The 22816-nt window shown below is 53.5% G+C and overlaps 9 protein-coding genes across 9 annotated transcripts; 5 read left to right on the top strand and 4 right to left on the bottom strand.

Annotated features, from left to right (window-relative positions):
* Nucleotides 1-22: 22 nt before the first annotated feature.
* On the top strand, nt 23-1439 carry ASPACDRAFT_123551 (uncharacterized protein). The gene is made up of 4 exons (XM_020196656.1): nt 23-367; nt 427-549; nt 612-737; nt 796-1439. The coding sequence occupies exons 1-4, from the start codon at nt 191-193 to the stop codon at nt 1006-1008; spliced, it is 639 nt and encodes a 212-aa protein (XP_020054007.1). The 5' UTR covers nt 23-190; the 3' UTR covers nt 1009-1439.
* Nucleotides 1440-1621: 182 nt separating this feature from the next.
* Nucleotides 1622-2885, bottom strand: ASPACDRAFT_1858401 (uncharacterized protein; the record flags this gene model as incomplete). Its single annotated transcript, XM_020197607.1, has 1 exon — nt 1622-2885. The coding sequence occupies exon 1, from the start codon at nt 2852-2854 to the stop codon at nt 1622-1624; it is 1233 nt and encodes a 410-aa protein (XP_020054006.1). The 5' UTR covers nt 2855-2885.
* A 1654-nt stretch (nt 2886-4539) lies between these two features.
* Nucleotides 4540-6166, top strand: ASPACDRAFT_1890229 (uncharacterized protein; the record flags this gene model as incomplete). The annotated part of the gene is made up of 4 exons (XM_020198569.1): nt 4540-4725; nt 4782-4926; nt 4988-5278; nt 5340-6166. 4 exons carry the CDS (start codon nt 4540-4542, stop codon nt 6146-6148), a joined length of 1431 nt encoding a protein of 476 aa, XP_020054005.1. The 3' UTR covers nt 6149-6166.
* Nucleotides 6167-6668: 502 nt separating this feature from the next.
* On the bottom strand, nt 6669-8407 carry ASPACDRAFT_53790 (carboxylesterase/lipase family protein; the record flags this gene model as incomplete). The annotated part of the gene is made up of 2 exons (XM_020202798.1): nt 6669-7866; nt 7965-8407. The coding sequence occupies 2 exons, from the start codon at nt 8405-8407 to the stop codon at nt 6669-6671; spliced, it is 1641 nt and encodes a 546-aa protein (XP_020054004.1).
* A 270-nt stretch (nt 8408-8677) lies between these two features.
* Nucleotides 8678-11028, top strand: ASPACDRAFT_45759 (fungal specific transcription factor domain-containing protein; the record flags this gene model as incomplete). Its single annotated transcript, XM_020201669.1, has 4 exons — nt 8678-8783; nt 9282-9817; nt 9872-10876; nt 10954-11028. 4 exons carry the CDS (start codon nt 8678-8680, stop codon nt 11026-11028), a joined length of 1722 nt encoding a protein of 573 aa, XP_020054003.1.
* A 1163-nt stretch (nt 11029-12191) lies between these two features.
* Nucleotides 12192-14688, top strand: ASPACDRAFT_45758 (uncharacterized protein; the record flags this gene model as incomplete). The annotated part of the gene is made up of 10 exons (XM_020201668.1): nt 12192-12421; nt 12480-12706; nt 12775-12962; nt 13059-13222; nt 13294-13407; nt 13484-13491; nt 13573-13658; nt 13726-14132; nt 14268-14392; nt 14465-14688. The coding sequence occupies 10 exons, from the start codon at nt 12192-12194 to the stop codon at nt 14686-14688; spliced, it is 1773 nt and encodes a 590-aa protein (XP_020054002.1).
* A 550-nt stretch (nt 14689-15238) lies between these two features.
* ASPACDRAFT_53789 (uncharacterized protein) lies at nt 15239-17185 on the bottom strand (the record flags this gene model as incomplete). The annotated part of the gene is made up of 5 exons (XM_020202797.1): nt 15239-15472; nt 15541-15690; nt 15768-16396; nt 16506-16911; nt 17000-17185. 5 exons carry the CDS (start codon nt 17183-17185, stop codon nt 15239-15241), a joined length of 1605 nt encoding a protein of 534 aa, XP_020054001.1.
* Nucleotides 17186-17582: 397 nt separating this feature from the next.
* On the top strand, nt 17583-18800 carry ASPACDRAFT_45756 (lactonase family protein; the record flags this gene model as incomplete). Its single annotated transcript, XM_020201667.1, has 1 exon — nt 17583-18800. The coding sequence occupies one exon, from the start codon at nt 17583-17585 to the stop codon at nt 18798-18800; it is 1218 nt and encodes a 405-aa protein (XP_020054000.1).
* Nucleotides 18801-19069: 269 nt separating this feature from the next.
* On the bottom strand, nt 19070-20035 carry ASPACDRAFT_62641 (alpha/beta hydrolase; the record flags this gene model as incomplete). The annotated part of the gene is made up of 1 exon (XM_020203805.1): nt 19070-20035. One exon carries the CDS (start codon nt 20033-20035, stop codon nt 19070-19072), a length of 966 nt encoding a protein of 321 aa, XP_020053999.1.
* Between the last annotated feature and the right edge of the window lie 2781 nt (nt 20036-22816).

Genomic DNA, 22816 nt, shown 5'->3' with positions numbered 1-22816 from the left:
TGAATTCTCTCAACCTTCCGCAGTTGCTGTTGCTATCACTGTTGCTGTTGTCGTAGCTTGTTCTGCCACTCTTTTCAGAACAACACGACCGTCATTCATTTGTTTTCTTATTCCCTGGATTTCATTCACTAACCCACTCTTTCAACCAATCTGACCAACTTAGTCCCTCATTTTCGTGTGAACAACCAACATGACTTCCTACTTTCTGTCTGTAATCATCGCCCTCTGCGCCTACACGCACTGGGCCCTCGCCGCCCTGACCTACGACCAAATCGCCAACTCGCTGAACGAGCTGGCGCAGCAAGGCTTCGCCGCCAAGGATTTGGTCTTAGAGATCAATTCCACCGCGGACGCTTCCCCTATTCAGGTTAGTGTCTCTAACTTAAGGTTCCACATACATGGTCTGATCATTTGCCCGGAGTCTAGGACGTCTACGCCGAAATGAACACCATCGTCATCGAAGTCCTGCAGAACGTCAACTTCATGACCAACACCCCCGTCATCGCCGACCAGACCGAGCAGCAGCTGGTGTACGAGGGGTACTCCAACGTAAGGCGTTTGCTTTGCTTCCCGCTTGGAAAAGAACCGTGCACTAATGCCCTGTGGTCCAGTTCGTCCAATCCCTCCTCGAACTCATGGATGCCTTCTCGACCAGCGCCACGAAGTTGAAGTCCCTCGATGAGTCGACCAAGGATCGCGTGCCGTCAAATGTGCGCACGCTGGAAAGTGCGGTGGACGTAGGTTTTCTCTCTGTCGATTTCAGAAAGGTGGATATGCTGACCCGACGATCACCAGGCATACTTCTACAACATCATCGGCCTCTTTCCCGCCAACAGCTCCTACAACGCCCAGGCCAACAACCAGAAGGCCCAGGTGGATACCCATTGCTTCCAGGCGATCTGGGCGTTCGATGCCACCGCGGCGAGCCAGACGGCGACGACGACGGCGCAGCAGTCGCGGAGTACTGGGCTGCTCGGCTTGCGCCGCCGCGGGGTCTATCGCGCTTAGGCGGGTGTGTCTTCCTAAAGCTTATTGGTGAGGATGAGTGGGGGGATGGGTAGGCGGGAAAACTCAGGCATCTGTCCAGATATCCTTTTTGGCTGTCCTTTGGGCTCTGGCTGGACGTGTTTCTTTTATCTTGTCGATACAGTTGTGTATATTATATCTTTGTAATAACAAGTGTGTTGATGTGGACACGTACTCGGTTATCTGCCGGTCTGATGTCGAGGAGCATTTGCGCTGTGTCTGAAGTGGAAGGGTAACCATGGAATACGAAATGTGGGCTTGGCATTCGTAGGAGCGATTATGGGCTACCCTCCGGGCGTTTCGCTTAAACGCGGCTAGAAGCCTCACGAATACTGCTCGGGAATGCTAGCAGATAGCTAGGACCACCTAAAAGCCTTTCATGCTAACTACGAGTAAATCATAATAAATGTACTAAAGAAGTTTCACAAACGTACAACCTGACTTGGAAGATAGCCCCGTGCTTTTGAACTGTTCCTCGCATAGTTAATCCTGATTATTGGATTCAAAGAAACGCATAACGTGGACTCAGGTGGAACGGCCTCGTCCCCGATATTACAAAGGATGCTTAAACCTTAGCAAGCATTAAGAGAATGCGCTAGAACTTTTCCAGGGACTGTTCCTTTTTTTTCGGTGGTCTTCCCATGCCACACTCAGCAATCCCCAAAGCACTGCTTTTTGACTGCTTTCCAGCCCCCCATCCTCCAACGAGCAAGTCAACCAACTCAATGCGCACCGGTGTTCCTGGGAGAGGGCATGTCGTCTCCGTTTTCTTCTTCTGAATCCTGGCATGCACAATGATATACGGCTTGTTGCAGTCCACAGACACTGAAGGGGTCTCATACTCCTGGACCGCCAATCCATCGATTTTAATCGCATACTGGTCCAGGGAACACGTGGTGAGGGAAGGCGAACAGGCGACATGCGCATGGACGGCGGTCAGTCGGTAGTCGACGTCCACGACGTACCTGAAACGGACCTGTCCGCCCTCAAAAAAGGCCGTGAAGGGCCCGGCATTGACGGCGTTCACGTTGATATCGTTGTAGTCGGGAAGACCACCCACCCACAGCGTTCCCCCGAGCGGGGCCGAGTCGATCTGGTTCGACCATCCCCAGGGTGGGTTGCACTCCAGTGCGACCCCTGGCGGGGACGCTGAATGGCCGAACGCGGAGCCGAAATCGCACCACTGTCCGTCCCCGGGCGGCGGCGGCGGCGGGGGATTCTCGCATCCGCACTTGGTTCTGAAGCTCCAGAAGGTGAACCAGGGATTACATGATGTTTTTATGCATTGCGCAGGGACGGCAGAGCTGGTCGGGCTCGCGGGGCTGCCGCCGGCGGTCCCACCTTCTGAACCCAGCGTGAGACTTTTCACGCTGGCATGCGTCACAATGTAGATGGTCTTGTCCGGGCACAGGTTGACATTTGGCAGGGCCTCACTTAGTGGGATGTCGCAGGATGCGGTGGCGCCCGAGACCGTGCACCGCGGGGATCCCTTGTTCGAACCCCAGGGATAGCCTCCGGGGTTGGTATCGGTCGGTCGACTGGTCCCCAACCACACACTCACCGTTTGATATTGGTAATCCTTGTAAGGCGGGTATCGCACCTGCAGGACCTGCTTGTCGGCACTCAATGATACAAGGACCTGCTGCCCGGTGGGCTTTTTACCCAGAATCCATTCGGCAGACGAACCCTCCCCAAGCCCGGTGAGGGTGGGAGTACAGTCCGCGCGTTTGTGAGTCCGTGCAGCCACAGCATGGGTTCTGGACGGGCTCGCAAAGCAAAAGTTGCCCAGCAAGCCTATGACGAGGCTGATGAGGATTAGACGAGACATAGTATATTGAGTAGCTCGTTAATGTTGATGGGTATATGATTCTGAGTTATGCGGGGAGAGACTTCTGCAACTTATAGACAACGTCATTGTATGCAACAGAAATATGTCGAGGGCAGAGAAAGGGTCCCTATCGGTGTGCCAAGCCGAGGTCCATAACAAAGCATGCAGAATCCCACGTCACAGATACGAGGAAAACAAATTCCGAGAGCTACCATTAGCCCTCCAGTTAGAGCAGCGGCGATAATCCAGGGAGCTCAGGTTCTGGCCAGGCCTGAAACGAAAACCGGGGATTCAACATCTACCGCTATTGGTTAGCCAACGAACAAGGTAAAAGAAGAGTGCTGGGGCCATTGTCGCCTTTGTCCTCGAAGACAATGCCAAGAACAAAACCAACAGAGTTGGCAAAATCCAGGGGTTTTTATCTTGGAGCTTTGGTATAGAACCAGACTTGTTTTGCTCAGCTGTCATGGCCAGTGGTCGGAGTAGGTTTTCTTTGTACGAGCTGCGGTCATCAGACTCAGTGACCAGAGGAATAGCGGATCGACGGATCTTTTAATCGGAACCGAGACAAGTAAGTTTGACAGCAGTCGTCACTCTGCATATTGACTTTTGGTCACATTTTCAACTTATTGTTCCTTAGACCTCAATGTTCTGAAGGTTGTTTTGTCTTTTAACCTGATTTCGTTTTTAATATGAATCTCACCTCTTGTTTTTACAACTCGTTTGGTTCCTGTAGTTGCGTACCGTATTATGTAGCTTATCAATCCCTTATCTTTACTTGCTCCTGGGAAAGCCCGAGGAATGATCACGTGACATGGCCGTTTCTCAGCATAGGGTCGCCTCTGAAAAGTTATTGACTGAGAATGACCATGTCGAACAGAAAGAAAAAGTAGTGAAAAACCAGGTGCAGTGCACCCTTTGTAATGCTTAGAGAAATTTAGTGGTTGACTAGCCAACCAGCTCAGTCACTCAACCCCGTTCAATAGATGGTTCAAGGACGGCTGAGTGGACAGGACGCCCACCTTTCTACACCCTATGGTCGTAGGTATGCGCAATTAGAGCAGTGAATAGTACTACGAAATGTGATGCAAAGCTAGATGCCGAAGACACCAAATTGATGCACGTTTCTAGTACTGTCTGGTCCAGAGATAGAAATATTCCCCCAAAGGCTCATGCCCTGCTCCGGGACCTGTCGGTCGCACGAGCTCGGATATAAGAAGACCGCCGCCTGCCAGGGCCGACTCCGGAAGTTCCTCGGAAGACGGATTTCTCTGTCCAATGGCTATCGAAGAGAATGGCAAATGCACAAGACCACATCCTTGATTCATCTTTGCACACGACCACATGTGCCGATTTGCCATGACTAGTGGCTGGCGGTTTGTCTAGTGAGATGCTTGAGCAGGCATAAGCACACGCCCGCCCCGCCACGCCCCACTCAGCTAGAGTCAAGGTCGGAAACGTGCTACCAATCTCCACATGCCATTGGTCTGTTCCTGTCAAGCACGTGCCCAGCCCTAAGGTAGATGGGACGAAGGTACTGAGCAGGTGGGAACTCCTACTGATCGATTCAATCGCCAGATGCGCGTGTGAGACTTAACTTGCACCATTATTTAAGTCCTGCTGTCTCCCTTCAAATGAATCTCCTCTTGCCTTCGTCCTCAGCTCCCTCAGCAAGATCAACCCCAATGGCTTCTTCAGTCGCTGCACTTGTCGCCCTGGCCGGTCTGGTCACTGGTGCCACCATCACCACCACGGAGCCTTCTTTGTCTGATATTCGACAAGCTCAGGCGACGACCGTCCCTCTGACTTGGACCTCCAATGTCACTGGCAAGGCGTACGATCGCTTTTACCAGATCTGGTTGGAGAATGTGGTATGTATTCGTGCCTTTGTGGTATAAGTGATTTGAACCTCATGTTCTCTATACAGGACTATGAGAATGCTGCCAACGATACCAACCAGCAATGGCTGGCCAGTAAGGGTATCACCTTGACCAACTACTACGGTACCGGTCATCCCTCGCAGCCCAACTATGTTGCTGCTGCCAGTGGAGACAACTATGGCATGGACAATGGTAAGTTCACTGTCGGTTCTTCAACTTCATAATAACAGAGGTTGATGATGATATAACCTAGACGAATTTCATGACATCCCTGCCAATGTCTCCACAATCGCCGACCTCCTGAATACCAAAGGAATCTCGTGGGGCGAGTACCAGGAGCATATGCCCTTTCCCGGTTTCCAGGGATACAATTTCTCCAACCAGGTGACTTACGCCAACGACTACATGCGCAAGCATAATCCCCTGGTCTCCTTCGACTCGATCAGCAGTAATGACACCGCTCTGCGGCTGATCAAAAACTTCACGACCTTTTACGACGATCTCGATAACCACGTACTCCCGCAATGGGCCTTTATCACCCCTAGTATGTCAACCTGTCTCAGGCTATCCGATCCCAAGACAGCATGCCTAACATCTCTCAACAGACATGACCAACGATGCGCATGACACAAACATCACCTTTGGCTCCCAATGGCTCCGGGGCTTTGTATCCGAGTTGATGAACAACACCTATTTCTGGGACAACACGCTCCTGCTCCTGACCTTCGACGAGACCGAGACCTACGGGGTCCCCTCCAGCGAGGAGTACGCCGAGCGCAACCGCGTGTTCAGCGTCCTTCTCGGTGGTGCCGTCCCCGAGCATCTGGTCGGCACCGAGGACGACACCGTCTACACCCACTACTCGACCATCGCCACCGCCTCGGCGAACTGGGGGCTCCCCTCGCTCGGCCGCTGGGATTGCGGCGCCAACATCATCCAGTTCGTCGCCGACAAAGTCGGCTACACCAACTGGGCGGTCGACAACACCCACCTCTTCCTGAATGTCTCCCTGCCCGGCCCCCTCTCCGAGGCCGACTACTCCCAGTACCGGCCCACCTGGCCCATCCCCGCCACCAACGCCTCCTGTTCTGCAGGCTACGGGGTTCTGCCCGCCGTCGTGGACACATATCAGGGCCAGGAACCCACCTACAACTACACCTCGCCGTTCCCCTACGATGCGCCCTATGGATTGAATGTGGGCACGTCGTACTCGCGGAACGGAACGACCTATGTTTCCGGGGTGAATGCGACCGGTGTGATCGGCGATGACTCCGTGTCGAATTCCACCTCCTCCTCTTCCTCTGCTTCTTCCTCGTCGGCGGTTTTCACGGGTGCGGCTGTTTCGGAGATGAGGGCTTCGGGGGCGGCCTCGGTGGCTGCGGCTGGCTTGGTGGCGCTTTTCGGCTTGTTGTAATTTGAAGGATTCGACGACAGAATGATATGAGCTTTTAATGCTTAATGCACGAACAACCTGTTTTGTCTTGATAATAGTTGAGGATAAATAATTCACATATTAAGCTACGGATAATCCCTCCTTTGTGCATATTCTTGAATAATGTAAGCTCCCTCAGGGAAGGCTAACTTTGAGAGGGTCCAAGTCGCCTCATTTTTCGGTCGCACTTCTTTAGAAACTATGTACTCGGATTTGGGAGAGTATATTTCTCTACAGAAAGCAACTTCTATCCAAGATAAAACAAAGATGAGAACAACTTGGACATTTCTCTTAGAAAATCTCATAACTACTTCATTTAAAAACTGCAAAATGATCAATAGGGATATAGTAGGTTACCTGGGAGAGTATCTTATTCAAAGAAGATAAAAATCTTAGATATCGTATCGATATCGTGGGAGCGATGAGTTCGTGGTACAAATATGTCAAGACTTAAATTCATTGATAACAGCCGTAGATCGGAGCGCGTCAGACCGACCGCTAATCACCAAGCCCTCTGAGCGCGAATGTAGTCCGTCCAGAAGCTCGCGCGCGCTGGGTCGTCCACCGTTTTGATCGTCTGCCACTCGCCGCCCAACTCGAGCAGAGTGTCCGGTTGATCCACGAGACTCGGCCACTCCGCCACACCCTCCAGACGAGAAGACGCACCCTGCGAGCCGTTCGGATTGCCGTATTTAATAAAATTGGCCCACAGGGTCGAGACCTTGTCGCCGATCAGCCGATCCGTCTCCGTCCATGGGCGGAGGTCGTTCGTGATCAAACTGTTGAACGTGTAGGCGAACTCGGCCCCGTGATACGCGCCCCCGACCGGACCCTTCTGGTTGGTGAACCCCGGAACTTTGGGCTGGGAGTGATCCGGCTGCCAGTTGCGCCACGGGGTGATGGGGTGGGTGAAGTAGTAGCCATACACCGCGGATCGAGTCTTCTGGTGATACTCCTGCGCCCAGAGGGCGATGTTGTTGCGCGTGTTGTCCCGAGCGGCCTGGTTCCATGTTTCCAACGGACCCTGGCCGGTTTCCCGGTTGCGTAGGGGGTAGAGTTCGTGGAACCGCTCGACGTAGGCGGGGTTACCCCTACCGTACGTCGAGTTGGGACCGAGACGACCCTCCACGCAGTCGAGAAAGTCCTCGTAGGTGAAGCGCGGCTCGTTGTAGGTGCCCCCTTCCTCGCTATTCATGCCCGCCATGACGGGGACGTCGTTGGGTGGTTCACCCGCGTGGATCTCATTCCAGGGCTTGGGGATCACGTAGCCGTCGAGGATTAGGCGGAACAAGGGGGGAGGTCCCCAGTATCGCCGGTCGCGTTTGGTTGAGACTTCGCGTAACTTGTCCAAATCGTCGAATCTCCGAAACTCGTCGACACTCTTGATGCCGAGCTCGCGGAGAAGTTGCACACCGTCTTCCTCGGCTTCCTGGAGGGTTCGGTAGGACATGGGTCCGTTGGCGAGGGCAGGCTCCTGGAACGAGCGGGGCCCGGATTGCAGGATCACGCCGTGAAGAAGCCCTTTCGCCAATGGAGAGGACAGGAGAGTGTGGCTCATTGCATTTCCAGCCGACTGCCCGCCGACAGTGACCTGGTTGGGATTGCCGCCGAAGACGGAGATGTTCGATCGCACCCACTTCAGTACCTCCACCGCGTCCAGCATCCCGACCATCCCGGACGTTCCGGACGGCGACTCGGCGCTGAGTTCGGGATGGGCAAAGTATCCGAAGATCGCTGTTCGCTCTTTGTGTCAGTTGGTGGATATGCATGTCACTGGTGCTGAGTGTATTAAGTTAACTTACACAGTCGGAAGGAGGGCACCACGACGATGACTCCCTTTTGCGCCAGTCCAGTCCCGTCGAAGTTGGGGTCCGCGCTGCCGCCCTCGCGAAATCCACCACCATGATACCAGACATAAACGGGGTACGGTCTCTTTGTATCCAGATCATTGCTAGGCTGGTAGACGTTGAGGTACAGGCAGTCTTCCGACTGGGGGTGGCCTTTCAAGACATTGGGGTAGCGTGGATCGGGTGGTGCTTGGGGGCACACCGGGCCGATAGTATCGCATACTCTGACATCGTCCCAGGGAAGAATGGGCTGAGGTGGCTTGAATCGATTGGCTCCAGTAGGAGGAGCCGCGTAGGGGATGCCTTTGTATATTGTGATCCCAGGGTCAAGGAGGCTGGGAAGTCCCTGAATGAGACCGCCCTCAACCTGTACGGGTGGTAATGTACTGCCCATTTTCGACTGTGACTGACGGTGAGAGAATGACAATTTCTCATTGATGAGAAGCAGGACATATCAAGCCCGGCTTATAATACTGAAAGCTTGTTAGCGTGTTCGGGGATTACTTACCCCTCATTTCATTAGGGTTGTCGGGCGGATCTAATCTCAGCCGAGTCTCGCCTCCGCATTTCCCCCGCTCTTTCTGTCTGCTTTCCTTCTCCCAACTCATGCTTCGCCTCGCCTCGCTTCCACCCTGACCATTTTGACAGATCCCCGTCAGGCATCATGACAGCTTTTACTCGGCAAACTCTGCAGTTCCCACCAGATTCCGGTCAGACCGACCAGCTCGTCTCGTCCGGGCTCCCCCGCAAGCGAAAGCGCGTCAAGACGGGTGAGTCTGATCAGCTGGCGTCCGTGACTGAAACTGTTGTGTGACATTTTTTTTGGCCCATCTAGGCTGCCTGACCTGTCGCGCACGCAAGGTGAAGTGCGACGAGACACATCCACTTTGCAACAATTGCCGCAACCTGGATGTGGAGTGTCAATGGGGCCAAGGATCTAGACGACAGGGATGTGAGTCATTTCATCAGACGTAAGGGGGGGCATCGGACATGCTCTCGATTGCTCATCCATCAATCAGCTACTGCATCCCTTTCCGATCAAGCCGGTCGACCCTCCGTTCCACAGACCAGGGCCGGGCCCCGTTCTCCCGCGTGCTTTAACTGTCGCTACGCACGGTCCAGATGCTCCAAGACCCGCCCGTCGTGCACCCGCTGTGCTATCTACGGCCACGAATGCAGTTACCCCGAGACGAATAAGGGACGGTCGTTGACGTCCTCTGCCCAGTCCTTGATGCAAAGACTTCGAAGTAGTCACTCACCGTCTCCAGCCATCTCCTTCGAAGATGAGTCGAGAACCATTGCTCCTGTCTATGACCGTGCTATGGTATCTCCCCCTGAGCTTCCCAGCGACGAAAGCCGTGTCGGGTTCAGTTATGAAACAATAAAGGAGAATCAGGTGATGAACACTGGCTTGGTTAACATATTAAATGGGTTGGATGTGTTTGGTCCTGATACTGTTCACGATGTTTTGTTGCCGACCCGTTCCGACTCAATCCTCAACTCCACTAGTCCCAGTAGGACCCAAGCGGACAGGTCTAATCAATCCGCTCAAATCAATCTGCCTAGCCAGGATCGACTGGAGCGTCTTGCAGTGACTTTCTTTCTTCACGTTCATGTCTATCGCGCCAATGCTTTTCTCCACCGAGACCGAACGCTCACTGCCATCCGCGATGGGACCTTATCCGGGGCGATTGTCCTCGCTCTGTGTGCTGTCGGGGGGAGATTCGCCTTTCCCCCGGAGTCCGAAGAGACAGTAATGGCCTGGGCAACAGATGCAGGTATTCAGATTATAGCATCGACGGACGTAAACAGAGACAACATCGCGGCCTCCCTTCTGCTAACAATCTATTATCAACAGGCGGGTCAGTTTGCACGATCCCATCTCTGGTCCGGGATTGCCATGAACCAGGCAATTACCCTCGGCCTGCATCGCGAAGCCCCACTAAGAAACCACACCTTCGTCGAGAGCGAACGCGATCGACGGATATTCTACGCATGTTACGCGATGAGCCGGCTCATATCCAACGGCGCACCGGAGTCGATTCAGTGCCCTTCGTCTCGCATCAGGCTCAAGCTACCGTGCGACGGCTTCAACTACCGGATGGATGTTTCTGTGGAAACACCATACGCCCAGTTGGAGGAGGCCGAGGGGCCATCAGGGTCGGCTGACACCCACCAATACGTGGGCGCCATGGGGTTCTGGGTGCGCTTAGTCGGGGTCCGAACGATGGCTCGGCAATACTTTCACACCCTCTGTGAAAGCCGACAGCAGGAGCAGCAGCAGCATGAAAGCGTGATACGAGCAGTGCCCGGGGGTAATCCAAGATGCCCCATGTTACTACCGTCGCTAGCACCGTGGAGTCCCAGCTCCCCGTATGTAGCATGCATGGCCAAGCTAGCCCTCATCCGAGAGTCGCTACCTACAAGGTTCCAGCTCTCCCGCGAACGCGTCGCGCAACTCGCCGAATCTCCCGTCCTCGGCCAAATCGTGCTGTTCTACCTGTGGTGGAACATTTGCCACATCGAACTATGCAGCATGGCGTTGACGGGGTACGCGCAATCGTTGGACGAGGCTACTCTCGCTGCCGCTCCGGATGGCTGGGTCCAACAGACGCGCCAGAACTGCTTGCGGCATGCGCAGGCTATAACTGATGTGCTGGAACTCCTTGATCGGGAGTTATATGCGCATCCGCTGACGATCTACGACCATACCATCGCGCATGTAGTCTACCTGTCCCTTCGAGTGCAATTGGAAGTCGGACTCGTGGATGATGAGATCCCGTCTCGATTGATGAACCGATTTGAGATGATGCTCGCGTTTGTGAAACGAACGAGTACCTATTTCCGGTCGGTTCAGCTCGTGGTGAGATTAAGCCCTGCTCATCTTTAATTCCAGCCTAATCGACCGCTCCTTCTAACGAGTCTATCCATGCCATCTAGCTCAAGGAGATGCGTCGCATGCTGGCCGACCATGGAGTAGTCCCTTGCAACCCGCATCAGGAGAGCCAGTCGTGAGTCCGCTCTTTGTTCATGTATCCTCACTACCACATCTCCTGCAAGCAGGGACTGAATCCCCGCCTAGTAGAGCCGAAACACCTCCACTACCTTGGTTCCGACGTCAAAAGAGCCTGGATAGCCAAAGGCTTGCAGAGCAAGCGGCTATTGTGAGTAGATTGAATGACAAGGGAAGCCAATACTATCGTCCTGATACTAATTGGTTCGCTTTCTCAACGCAGGAAAGTATAGACATTGACGCGATTCTCCTCGACCTCTTGCCCGACTGCACATGAACGCACGGGACTACCGGCTGGATGCAAGGACTTGAAGCTCGGGACGCTACTTTGTCACAGGTGCGTGAGTCCTAAACACTACGCCTCCTATTCTCTGTGCAGACAACTTAATTTTCCTTGACTCAGGGACCCCCTCCAAGTGCAGAATGGAACACTTCGATTCCTGGTCTCTGGGCTCCACAACACACCCGTAGCTCATCGCGGGCGGCGAATGGCTTGGATAGTACGAGGATTGACTTGGAACCGGGTGTTCGTAATTGCTCGTGGTGATTGTAAAGGTTTCTCTGGGTAGAGATCTATAGTGTTTTGTCTTGCGGGCAGTTTCTGGGGTTGCATAAGCTTAGAACCGTTTGTGTTAAAGGCTCGGTGACGAGATAATCTGTTCACAATAAATGCTAGGATAGGAGCGATTACCAAGTACCATTAAATATATCCTTCATGCGAAATAATGCCGGAGGCATAGGACATCCACTGTAATTTGCTTATTTCATGGAGGTCCCAAAGATAAGATTGCAACGATCAGACTGTCACACGTCATCTTCTCATCGTGGGAAGACCTCTAGAAACCTCCCCTTCTAGTTCCTAGGCGAGTCTCGCCTGCGTGCCTCGCTTCCCGATCGGGGAAACCCGCCCGATGCCGTGACAGTAGCGAGCGAGCATACCGAGCGTCTTCCCCAGCCTAATGTGTATTTGTTTTCGACGTGCCAATTCATGTGCTCTGCTCTCAGTTGCTGGCTAGAGGTCTTTACTGCTGCCTTCGTTGAATCTGACTAACTCATTTAGCAGCCTATTTGACTCCGAATCAGGTGGATTTCAGTGACACCTATCGAGATCTCCCACATACCGTCGTACATTGACCTATACACCAACCTATACCAACAAAGAACAATGCTAGATCAACCGACAAATTCTTCCGACAACGAGAAACATGCCGCCACCCAGATGATCGCAGCCCCAGAAACTGCTGCGACTTCCACCAATAACACCGACAGCGACAGCAGCACCCGCCAAGATGCGCCCGTCCAAACGCAGACGAATCTCCTCCCAATGCGCCAGCTTCTGATCGTTTTTTCCGGCCTATCGACTGCGATGCTATGCTCTATGCTCAATCAAACCATGTAGCCCACCCAGACCCACCCGCCGCTGTGTTTGATGTTATTAACAAGGAAAATATAGCGTCGCCACCGCCCTCCCTACCCTGGGCGCTGTATTTCACGAAGCCGACATCGTCGCGTGGGTAGGCACCGCCTATCTTCTAACCAGCACCGCCTGCCAGCCCCTGTACGGCCGGCTGAGCGACATCTTCGGTCGGAAGGTGATTCTGCTCGGCTCGTTGGGGTTTTTCCTGTTTGGAAGCGTCCTGTCGGGAGTGTCGCGGGATATGATTATGTTGATTGTTTCACGTACGTGTTTCTTTGCCCCGGAGGAGGAGTCGGGGCTTGGCAGCTGACACCAACGGAATGTGATGCAGGTGCCATTGCAGGAATCGGCGGCGGCGGGATCGTCACGGTCGTCAGCATCGTCGTATCCGATGTGGTCTCCCTTAAGGACCGGGGCAAGTATCAAGGGATCATCGGCGTGGTGGTCGCCGCGGGGACGGCGATGGGGCCGGTGATTGGGGGCGTATTCACGGAGAAGACTTCGTGGCGGTGGTGTTTTGTATGTACACCTGTCCTGTCCCGTTTTTTCGTCCCAATCTGTTTCAAATGTGTTGATGATACGACATGCTGATCAATGTGGAGCTTTGATTTGTAGTATATCAGTGTTCCGCTCTCGGCGGTTGCGATCGTGATTGTCGCGTTTGCCCTGCCGCTCAAGAAGGTCGAAGGGAATGCAATGGAGAAGATCAAGAAGATCGACGGCTGGGGGAGCTTGGTCAGCTTTGCGGCTTCGATCGCGATTTTATTGCCGATTTCCTGGTGCGTGGGCTGGCAATTCTGTGGTAGGCTTTTGTTGGCTGCTTCTAAGCTAAGCGGGGTGTGTCTTCTAGGGCTGGAACGCGATATGCCTGGACCTCGGCGGCGGTTCTGGCTCCGCTGTTAATCGGAATCTGGCTCATCGGGGTTTTTATCTTGGTTGAAGTCAAACTAGCCAGACTACCCTTGTAGGTTACACTGTTACATTAAATCTGGCCACACTTTTAGTGTGAACAACAAATGCTAATCCATTTATCTGCATAGAATCCCATGTGCGTTGATTCTGAAAATCCCCAAATCAACCCCTCGCTCGAACTCTCCAAGCCGATACTAAACCATGAATGCCCACCTAGTATCAATGTTCAAAAACACCCACGTAGCCGTGTGCATCACCACATCCTTTCTAACCGGCTTCATGACCTTTGTCAACCTCTACTACGTACTCACCCCCTCCATTTCCCCCATCCTTTCTCACCACAAACCTAATCCCTTTCCAAAACGAACAGCTCCCCCAGTTCTACCAAGTCGTCCAAGGCGACTCCGCCCTCCGCTCCGGGATCCTTATCCTCCCCCTCGTGCTCTCCCAGATCATCACAAGCTTCACCTCAGGCTTCCTCGTCTCCAAGTACGGGTGCTACCGCATCAATCTGATCGTTGGATACGGGCTGTGGACGATCGCCTCGGGGGTCTTCACGACCGTTGACCCGGCCACCCCCGCCTGGAAGCTCGTCGTCTTCCAGTTGATCACCGGCTTGGGGAGCGGACAGACCCTGCAGACGACGCTGGTGGCGATCCAAGCGGCTGTGCAGCGGCACGAGATGGCCGTGGTGACGGGCGCACGGAATTACCTGCGCATGATGGGATCAACGTTGGCTGTGGCGGCAAGTGCGGCGATTGTAAACAATGTTGTTCGGTAGGTGTGCCTCTTTCTGTTACGGTGACGCTGCGAGGCGGGAATAGAATCGGGATGGTTGTTTTTGGGGGGCGGTGGTGAATTGGGTGTGCGGCGTATGGTATGAGCTAACCCGTGATACTTTCTTGGGGATAGTTCGAAACTCACGGCGCTGGACTTCGATTCCGCTGTGATATCGTCGATTGTGTCCGATCCGACGACGATTACCTCGATGAGTGGATTGTCCGAGGTGGAGGTAACGGAGGCGTTGGATGCGTATGGTGAGCTTCTCCTTCCCACATCCCGTTCTGGATGGCACTGACTCGTCCCAACCTCGGTCTGAGTGGCTATAGCCAAAGGTGTGCAAGTCACCTATTACATGATGACTGCGTTGGCGGGGGTACAGTTCCTGCTCTGTGTGTTCTTCGTCAGGGATTACTCGCTGGAGCGCGAGGATGATGCCCGCGAGAAGGAGGCGGCGAAGAACTGGCTTCAGGAGCGGAAACGGAAGCAAAACGGGAAGGGGGGCGTGGCGGAAGGGGTGGCTGGGGTGGAGGAGGTTGAAGATAGGGTTTAAAATGCGTCGGTTCTCTCAGTAGGGGTGCAGGCTTGGAGAGAGTAAAGTCAAGTTGCGCGTTTCCGTACTGGTGGTTAGTAGTAAGAAAAAGTTCAATTTCGAGGTACCGCGGGGCAGTTTATTGCAATAGACGAGGAGAAATTGGAACAGGAAGTTATGAAATATTATATTATTACGCCCCCTTGAACCTCCGACTATTGTGTGTTTTGATGTAAATATATCTTCAGAATGACTGCAGGCTGTCTCTTCTCTGTCGTGGGGAACTGAAGGAATCTAAGCATAGACTATATATCTCTTCCAATCCATTGGTAGCCATACGAAAGATCGTTGTACCGAGAATCATCATCCTCCAATCTTCTCTGGAATGTTTCCGGTGTGTGGCTTAGGCACTTATTCAGGCGTGAATTCAGACCTCTCATATTAGTCTTGTCAGCTATTCTCTGACTAGCTACATACCTTCCCATGCTCACTTTCCATACAACAACCATAAGCCACCCAGCCTATCTTTCTTTCTTCCTTCTCCTTACCCGAAACAGGTCAAATACTATTTCTAATTACTGTATTCAACATGTTCAACAGCCTGACTCTTTACAGCCCCGTTTTCACCTCCTGCGTGATGCTGATTGACCGCGTCATCTTCGAAAACATCAATCTTTGCGTTACGCCATTTGCGCGGGTGCAGACCCGAGCTCTCGAACAGGTAATCGATCTCACGAAAGGTGCGGCCTTTCGTCTCTGGTAGTCGGAAGATGCACCAGATCCAGATGAGGGCGTTGGTACCAGCCTGCGATGATACACAAATAAGAAATAATGTAACAAAACCGACAGGATCATCACATATGGATCACTCACAAACAGGAATGCGGTCTTGGCACCCAGGTTCCACAAACCACCGGTCAACATCTTCGGGATGAGCACATTGGAGACCAACGAGCTCACATTGAAAGCCACCCGAGCGAGCGAGATCATCTTAGCCCGGAGCTTACCAGATGGGACTTCACCCTATTTGTTCCCACATTTTACACATCAGCACAAGTTATGCGATGGTAGCACAACAGAAAAGATGGGTGACGACTCACCACAATGGTGTACGACGACGGCGCCACCGTAGCAATGTAGACCACACTCGAAACCAGCAACAACGAGCCCACCGCATTGGACACTTGGGTACTCTGCTTGACGCACCCCAGCACGCCGATCGCGAACAGAAACACATCGCTGATGATCAACCCGGCAATGAAGATCGTGGCCCGGCCGAACCGCGTCATGAGCCAGATACAGAACAGCCCGAAGGTCAGATACTGGGAGTTGAGAATGAGGTTCAGGTCAAAGGCGCCGTGCTCGGACAGACCGGCCTGCTCGAGGAACTGCACCGTCTGCACGTTGATCCCGTTCCCGCCCCAGATCTGCGCCATCTGCACGATGCACACGATCTCCGTGCGCCAGCGGTTCTTGCCCCGGAAGCACTCGGCGTAGCTGCTGGAGGCGTTGAGTTCCACCTCCATGCGGTTCGTATAGTCGATCAAAGCGATCGTCTGCTCAATTTCTTCGGGGGTGGTGTTGTCGCTGCGGATACGGCGGAGGATGGCGCGCGCGTCGTCGAGGCGGCCGGTGCGGACGAGGAAGTAGGGAGATTCTGGGGCGAGGAGGAAACAGATGAGCAGTGGGGGGACCCACACAAATTGAATGAGGAAAGGGATGCGCCAGGCTAAAAGGACTTTTGTCAGACCACGAGCTCTCTCCTGCCACTTACACCATATCTGCAAGAAGAAGGGAGACCTACCCCATTCACCGGGGACATTCAAGCAGGCTCGGACAATCAGCGAGCCGATAAAAAAATCCCAATCCCCAGCAGATGCCCACCCATGCGGTGACAAAGGGACGCAGACACGTGGGCACCATTTCAGAGGAATAGGCGATACAGCCGGTCTGGAAGGCACCCCATGGAATTCCGCACATTACCATGGCGGCAACCATCATTCCGAGGTTTTTCGCAAAGGCAAACAGAAATAGGGTGCCGGCTAGCATGAGCATCATCCCGCTGAGAATGGGCTTCCACCCGTATCGGTCGGCGAGAAACCCCGCCAGGGAGAGACCGATGAGCTCTCCGCACGCCATGGCTTGCTGGATGGCGGTTTGCCACTTCGCGGATATCTCCAGAACCCCGTTGTCGTGCGTGCCAAATTGCTGTTTGAATTGGTCCTGGCCGTAAAAGGTGGTGGTCTGTCACGGCCCGCGGCATTGTGGAAGGGTTAGTTAGGGCTGGAGATTGGGGGCGGGGGAAATGCGGGGGCGTGGGGGCTCCACTCACGCATGTCGCATCCGCCGCCTGCATGGTCAGCGTGAAGGAAAAGACACATGCCCAAAACACAGCTTTGCGATACTTTCGGATGGCTTGCCACCAGGTGAGTGCGTGGTCCGCAGCATTGGCGGCGTGAGCCCTCTCGAGGAGAGTGGTTTGCTCGATGTTTAGTTCGGGGTCCTTGGAGTCAGCCATCTTGAGACAGACATCTCTGGTCTTGTATGGTTCCAGTGGGGACGATCGCCTCTAAATGGTCTTCCGGATTTTGCGGGGAAACGTGGGGTAAGCAAGGTCCGGCTATACTCTATCGCGCCTGATGCAGGCTTTGTAGGTGTCTCAGGAAGCTAAGGGCACTGTACCTCGTATCCATCAGGCCATACGATCCGAGGCGATGCTCGCCAAGTTACTGGATGCCAAAGCTTAAAAGATCGCGGCTCGGTAATTTCGCCTAGGTGATAAGAGGCTAGCTGCCATGGCGTAGCCTTTAGCACCCCTCAAAGCTTCTCCTGGTGTTCATTTGAGCTCTCACCTACCTTCACTCACCCCTCCTTCCTTTGCCACGTTGCTCATACCACCAATCCCCAAGAAAGTCATGTCGCAAAGTTCACGAACCATGTACGCCTACGTTGGTAGCTTTGTTATGCCGACCCCAGGCGCACATGATGGGCTGCATGTCTTCCGGGTAGATTCCGAAACTGGAGCCCTGACACCAGTCTCCTCCCACATCCCCGGCCTCAACGTGGGTAGCTTCGCTCTCGACCCCCAGCGCGGTATCCTCTACGTGACGGATGAAGTGGCCTCTACCTTAGAATTCCGTCAGCAACACCAGCTCGCCGGCGGCGGAGGCGGGCGGATCTTCGCCTTCACGATCGATCGAGCGACGGGGGCTCTGAGCGAACTCGGCCACTGGCCCAGCTACGGCACGCAGCCCGCGGGAATTGCCCTACACCCCAGCGGCAATTTCCTGGTGGTCTCGCACTTCACCAATCGCACCACCACAACCACTCAAATCACCGGGACCGCGCAATCGGGCTTCGCAATCAGCCCTCGCTATGACGACGCAACCACCGTCCTCTTCCCTCTCGACCCAACCGGTCGCATTGGCGGCCCCTGCGACATTCATATCCACGCACCCGCCTCGCCGCCTTCGTGTCTGCACTCCATCAGTCTCTTTCCAACCAGCACCCACGACAACAACACCTTCTATCTCGAATGCGACATGCTTAAAGACCAGCTCTTGACCTTCACACTCACCGCCAAGCCTCCCCTTCTCCGCATGCACGCATCCCATGCCACTCCGAAAGGCAGCGGTCCACGCTACTCAGCCTTCCACCCTGCCCTCCCTGTCTTTTACGTCAATTACGAATACCATCCCATCATTGAGACCTTTACCTACCACCCGGATGGATCCTTTACCTCCTTGTCCAAGGTGGACGTCCTTCCACCGGCCGTGGAGCTAGACGCAAACTATGCGCCACCGGAAGGGAAGGTTCTACTGTCTGATCTGAAGGTGCATCCAGGCGGAGAGTTTGTCTATACTTTAGTGCGGGGATACAATGTGCTCAGTGTCTTTCGCGTGGATCACACCACGGGAGGGTTGGAACGGATCCAGACGGTCAAGTTGATGGGTGGGGTTTCGCCCAAGGGGTGTGCGGTTAGTCCCGATGGACGATTCCTGTATGTGGCTCTTTCGGTGAGCGGGCTGGTGCAGGTATGGCGGGTGGAGGAGGAGAACGGTGGGAGGGTGGTGTTTACGGGGTCGACGGTTAGTGTGCCGAGACCGGGAGCTGTTTTGGTGGTAGAGACGTAGATATATGAGGGGTTAATTCGGTATTTCAGATGTTCATATATGGATTTTTGTCCGAGTTGTAGGATTCCAGAACACTATACATCTTGTTTGAGTATGTTGGAGGATCATTGGGAATATAACAAGACTCAAAAAAGTGGACAATCTCAGATGAACTGCAGCCTTCTATTTCCGTTGGTGTTTGCGATATTCTAGTAAGTCTGCAATATACCTAGTAAATTGAGGTATGTGTGACAACTCTAAAAGGTCTCGAACAGCGGATAAAGAACAAATTACACCCCCTTCTCTTTCTCCTCAACCACCTTCGCCCTCGCATCCCACCAAAACTGCAGCCCCTCATCATTCAACCCCCCTAACACATCCTCCGCCGTATGCGGCGCCCCGGGGACAATGGCCTTCCCAAAGTCGACCCCCCACGCCGTCAGCGTCTCCCACATATGCTCATGCGCCTCGCGCAACCGCACATCCTCGCCCCCAATCAACAATCTCAGCTCCGTCTTCTCCTGTTTCACATGTTCCAACTGTCTCTCCAACAGCGTCAACGCATGATTCGCCGTGAAAAACGCCTGACTACCATTATACGTATCATACGTCACCTCCCGCCCTTCATCCGCGAGCTTGGTCCGAAAGCTGCCGGCGAGAGAACTCAACGCCCCGCCAAAGACCTCGGGGTACTTCAGGCCCAGATTCCACGCCCCGTAGCCGCCGGCCGAGTGGCCCTCCAACCACCGCGCCGAGGGGTGCCGGATCGTGCGGTATCGCTCGTCGACGGCGGCCACGAGATCGCGCCGCATGATATCGCCCAGCGGGCGCGTGCCATCGTAGCTGTTGATCCATCGGCCCTTGGGAAGGGCCTGTGCGGCGATCAAAATGCAAGGGGGCATTTTGCCCAGCTCCATCTTCCGGTAGTAGAAGCGCAGGGACCACTCCGCGTGTCGGGAGCAGGAGAAGCCCCCGTGCAGCCAGTAGAGGACCGGGTACCGCGGTCCCTCGAGGTCGGTGTCCGAGTAGCCCGGCGGTAGGACTACCAGGTAACTCCCTTGCGCGCCGGGCCCGCGGGTCGGTTGCGGGTAGAGGGCGTATTGGATCTCGGAGGGTAAGGCCCACACGTCGGTGTCAATCCACATGTGGTTGTAGGCATCCAGTAATGCGGCGGGCGGATGCCAGCGGCCCTTGTAGGGGGGGATCGGGGGGTAGACTTCCGAGGAGGAAGGGGTGGTGGTGGTGTCGACTGTCATTTTGTTTTGGGGGGATGGGAGTGGGATGTTGTGATTTGTGAGGAGAACAGGGGAGAAATCGAATCTGAATTTAATATTTGTGAGTGCTGGAATCAGCTGGTCGAGTCAATTGAAAGTATGATGCGACCGCGAGTTATATACAAACGTGGGCTGGCCCGAGTCCGCCATGCGGAGTCGCGGGGGGTAGAGGGGTAGAGAGCCCCACAATTTTGGGCGGGCGACCTTCGTTTTACCGACGCGGGGAAATAGGCGAGTCTCGCCTGCGGAGTTTCCGGGGAGTTTCGCTCGCAGTGTTGTCTTCCGAGGTCGGGGTTTCGGGATCGCGAACAACAGCGGCCAGCGCAAGTACAGCTGCCTCTCCTCGCGGCATATTCGCCTTTCTGCCGGTTGGTAAGGAGCCAGTCTGCTTACAGAAGAAGCGACAGGTGGGACCGCTTTAACGGTCCTTCTTGCGAGCTAGCCAGATGGAGCATGCTGCTTTTACCGGTCAGCTCACTTAATCATGTTGCTCCAGGTGATCCTCAATGTTATGACCAACGTATTCCTTCTTTTTAGGACTAAAGCATGAAGCTAAACTTGTACAGTACCCCAGCATTTGGTGTGATAATCTATAGACCTGTAGACAAAAAGAGACGGGACTACCTTTTGTTTGCTGGCCTGGGGACCGTTTCTATTACATTGAATAAGTATAATAATCTCAATATGCACCAGGCTTCATATGCTCCGCGGTATTTGGCCTTGACATCGCATGTAGGAGAATAAAGGGGAATACACCCTAATACACAGTGAGTTGGGATCGTTTCGCCCATGAGATAAAAGAACAGAACAGTCTCATGAAGACAGACAAAGATGGCGAATGATTGGCTATAATTTCCATGCGAAAGAGTTATCATACCAGCCAGGAGGTAGCGATACGATCATAGAGCTATTATCATATGCACCCTGTTTAAAAAAACTTAGTCGTTAATCTAGATCAGTCATTGACGAAACACACACACCCGATCTTGTTTTGAATTATGTGGTTCAACCGCTCCCGCTTGACCAACGTTCCCCTTGTCCAGCACCCAGATGACTCTGGGGGTTTGCTCAAATATTGCCTTCTTCTCGCGATTGCATCTCTGGGTGTCATGTGAGTTGTCAATACAGGTATTAGGATGATGAGTACACGATAAATAAAATCCAGCTCAGAAGGCCTTCCGAGGATAGCACCACGATCGAGAAAGGGTTAATATTTTCAACATCTACTCAGGCGTCATGATAGGAAACGGCCAGATTCAGGGTCTCTAGATATACAAAAAACTGGGAATGACAACATTATGAGCAATGCGCCCGAGAAACCGCCGGCGTATTCGACGGCTGCTGGCACAACAAATACCCGTGGTTTGAACCAGTATCATGGATGACTCGGAGCCGAGCCCCAAGCGGAGACCACATCCTTGATTAACCCCATCGACTTCTTCGCTGTGACCTCCTATCTACATTTTAGTAATCATGCCACCATGCAGGAATAGTTAGGGGCTTCGTAGCGGAGGCAATCGAGGTGCAGAGTAACACGAGCGTCCCAAGCTTATACCTGTGGGGCGAGTCTTCGGAAACCCCGCCCGAATACGATGGGCCCCCTTCAAGCGAACTCCATTTTCAATCAAATCGTGCATATGATACAACACGTCATGTGAGGTTCAGACTTGAGAACCTCGTGTGGTAAAATATGCGTCTGGGCCACTGTATAGCGGAGGAAAAAAGGCGATGAGCGAGTCGTTCAGATTATTGTCAGGGATTCTCCGTGGAACGCGTAGCTTTTCATGACCATGGCTCAAATCTCTACTCTTCGTATCCTATTCACCTGGTATAGAGCAGTGGGTGAGGCAAAAGGCTGGCAAAAGTTGGAAAGATGAACAATGAGCGGACCGCAACTAGACAGCTCTCGGTGACGAAATGCCGTCTCCCAGAGCTTCTACACGAGGAGTCCTTATATAAAGTCTCAGACCTCGTGGCCAGAATTATGATAGCACCCGAAAATCGTCTTTTGCTATCCTTGTTCATATTCCACCCGCATCTGTTGACTTGATCTCACTCATGCAACTATTCATCATGAATAGATACGAATTGCTTGCCATACTTCTACTCGGTGAGGGATCTATCATTTGCCACTTACTTGGCGATCCATCGGGTGCATATAACTGACAAGGCAGGGAAAAGTCGCTGGTGTTGAGCCTCAGGTCGGCAACCCGGGCGGCAATAGTGTCTGTGCCCAATGGTGTGCACAGAACTTCCCTAGTAACCCCGGGTCCTGCACATCACAGGCAGCTAAGAATGGAGGCCCATGTTTTATTTGCGGCCCACTTCAACCGTCACCTATAAGACAGATGCTATGCTCGGGAGTATGTACAGATATCACCACTGCGCAAAATTGCGGCAAGTGTGGAAATGCAGTAAGTAGACCTGCCCCTAGATTCCGGCTTCTTCCGCTTCTAACATTGAGGGGGTAGTGTGGAGTAGGTAAAGGCTGCTGCTCGGGAGTATGTACAGATATCACCACTGTGCAAAACTGCGGCAAGTGTGGAAATGCAGTAAGTAGACCTGCCCCTAGATTCCGGCTTCTTCCGCTTCTAACATTGAGGGGGTAGTGTGGAGTAGGCAAAGGCTGCTGCTCGGGAGTATGTACAGATATCACCACTGTGCAAAACTGCGGCAAGTGTGGAAATGCAGTAAGTAGACCTGCCCCTAGATTCCGGCTCTTCCGCTTCTACATTGAGGGGACAGTGTAAGTAGTGAGGTCTG

The sequence above is a fragment of the Aspergillus aculeatus genome (genome assembly GCF_001890905.1).
Source record: "Aspergillus aculeatus ATCC 16872 unplaced genomic scaffold ASPACscaffold_13, whole genome shotgun sequence".
Taxonomy (NCBI): Eukaryota; Fungi; Ascomycota; class Eurotiomycetes; order Eurotiales; family Aspergillaceae; genus Aspergillus; species Aspergillus aculeatus.
The sequence above is the reverse complement of the archived record's forward strand: the minus strand, read 5'-3'. Positions and strand labels throughout refer to the sequence as shown.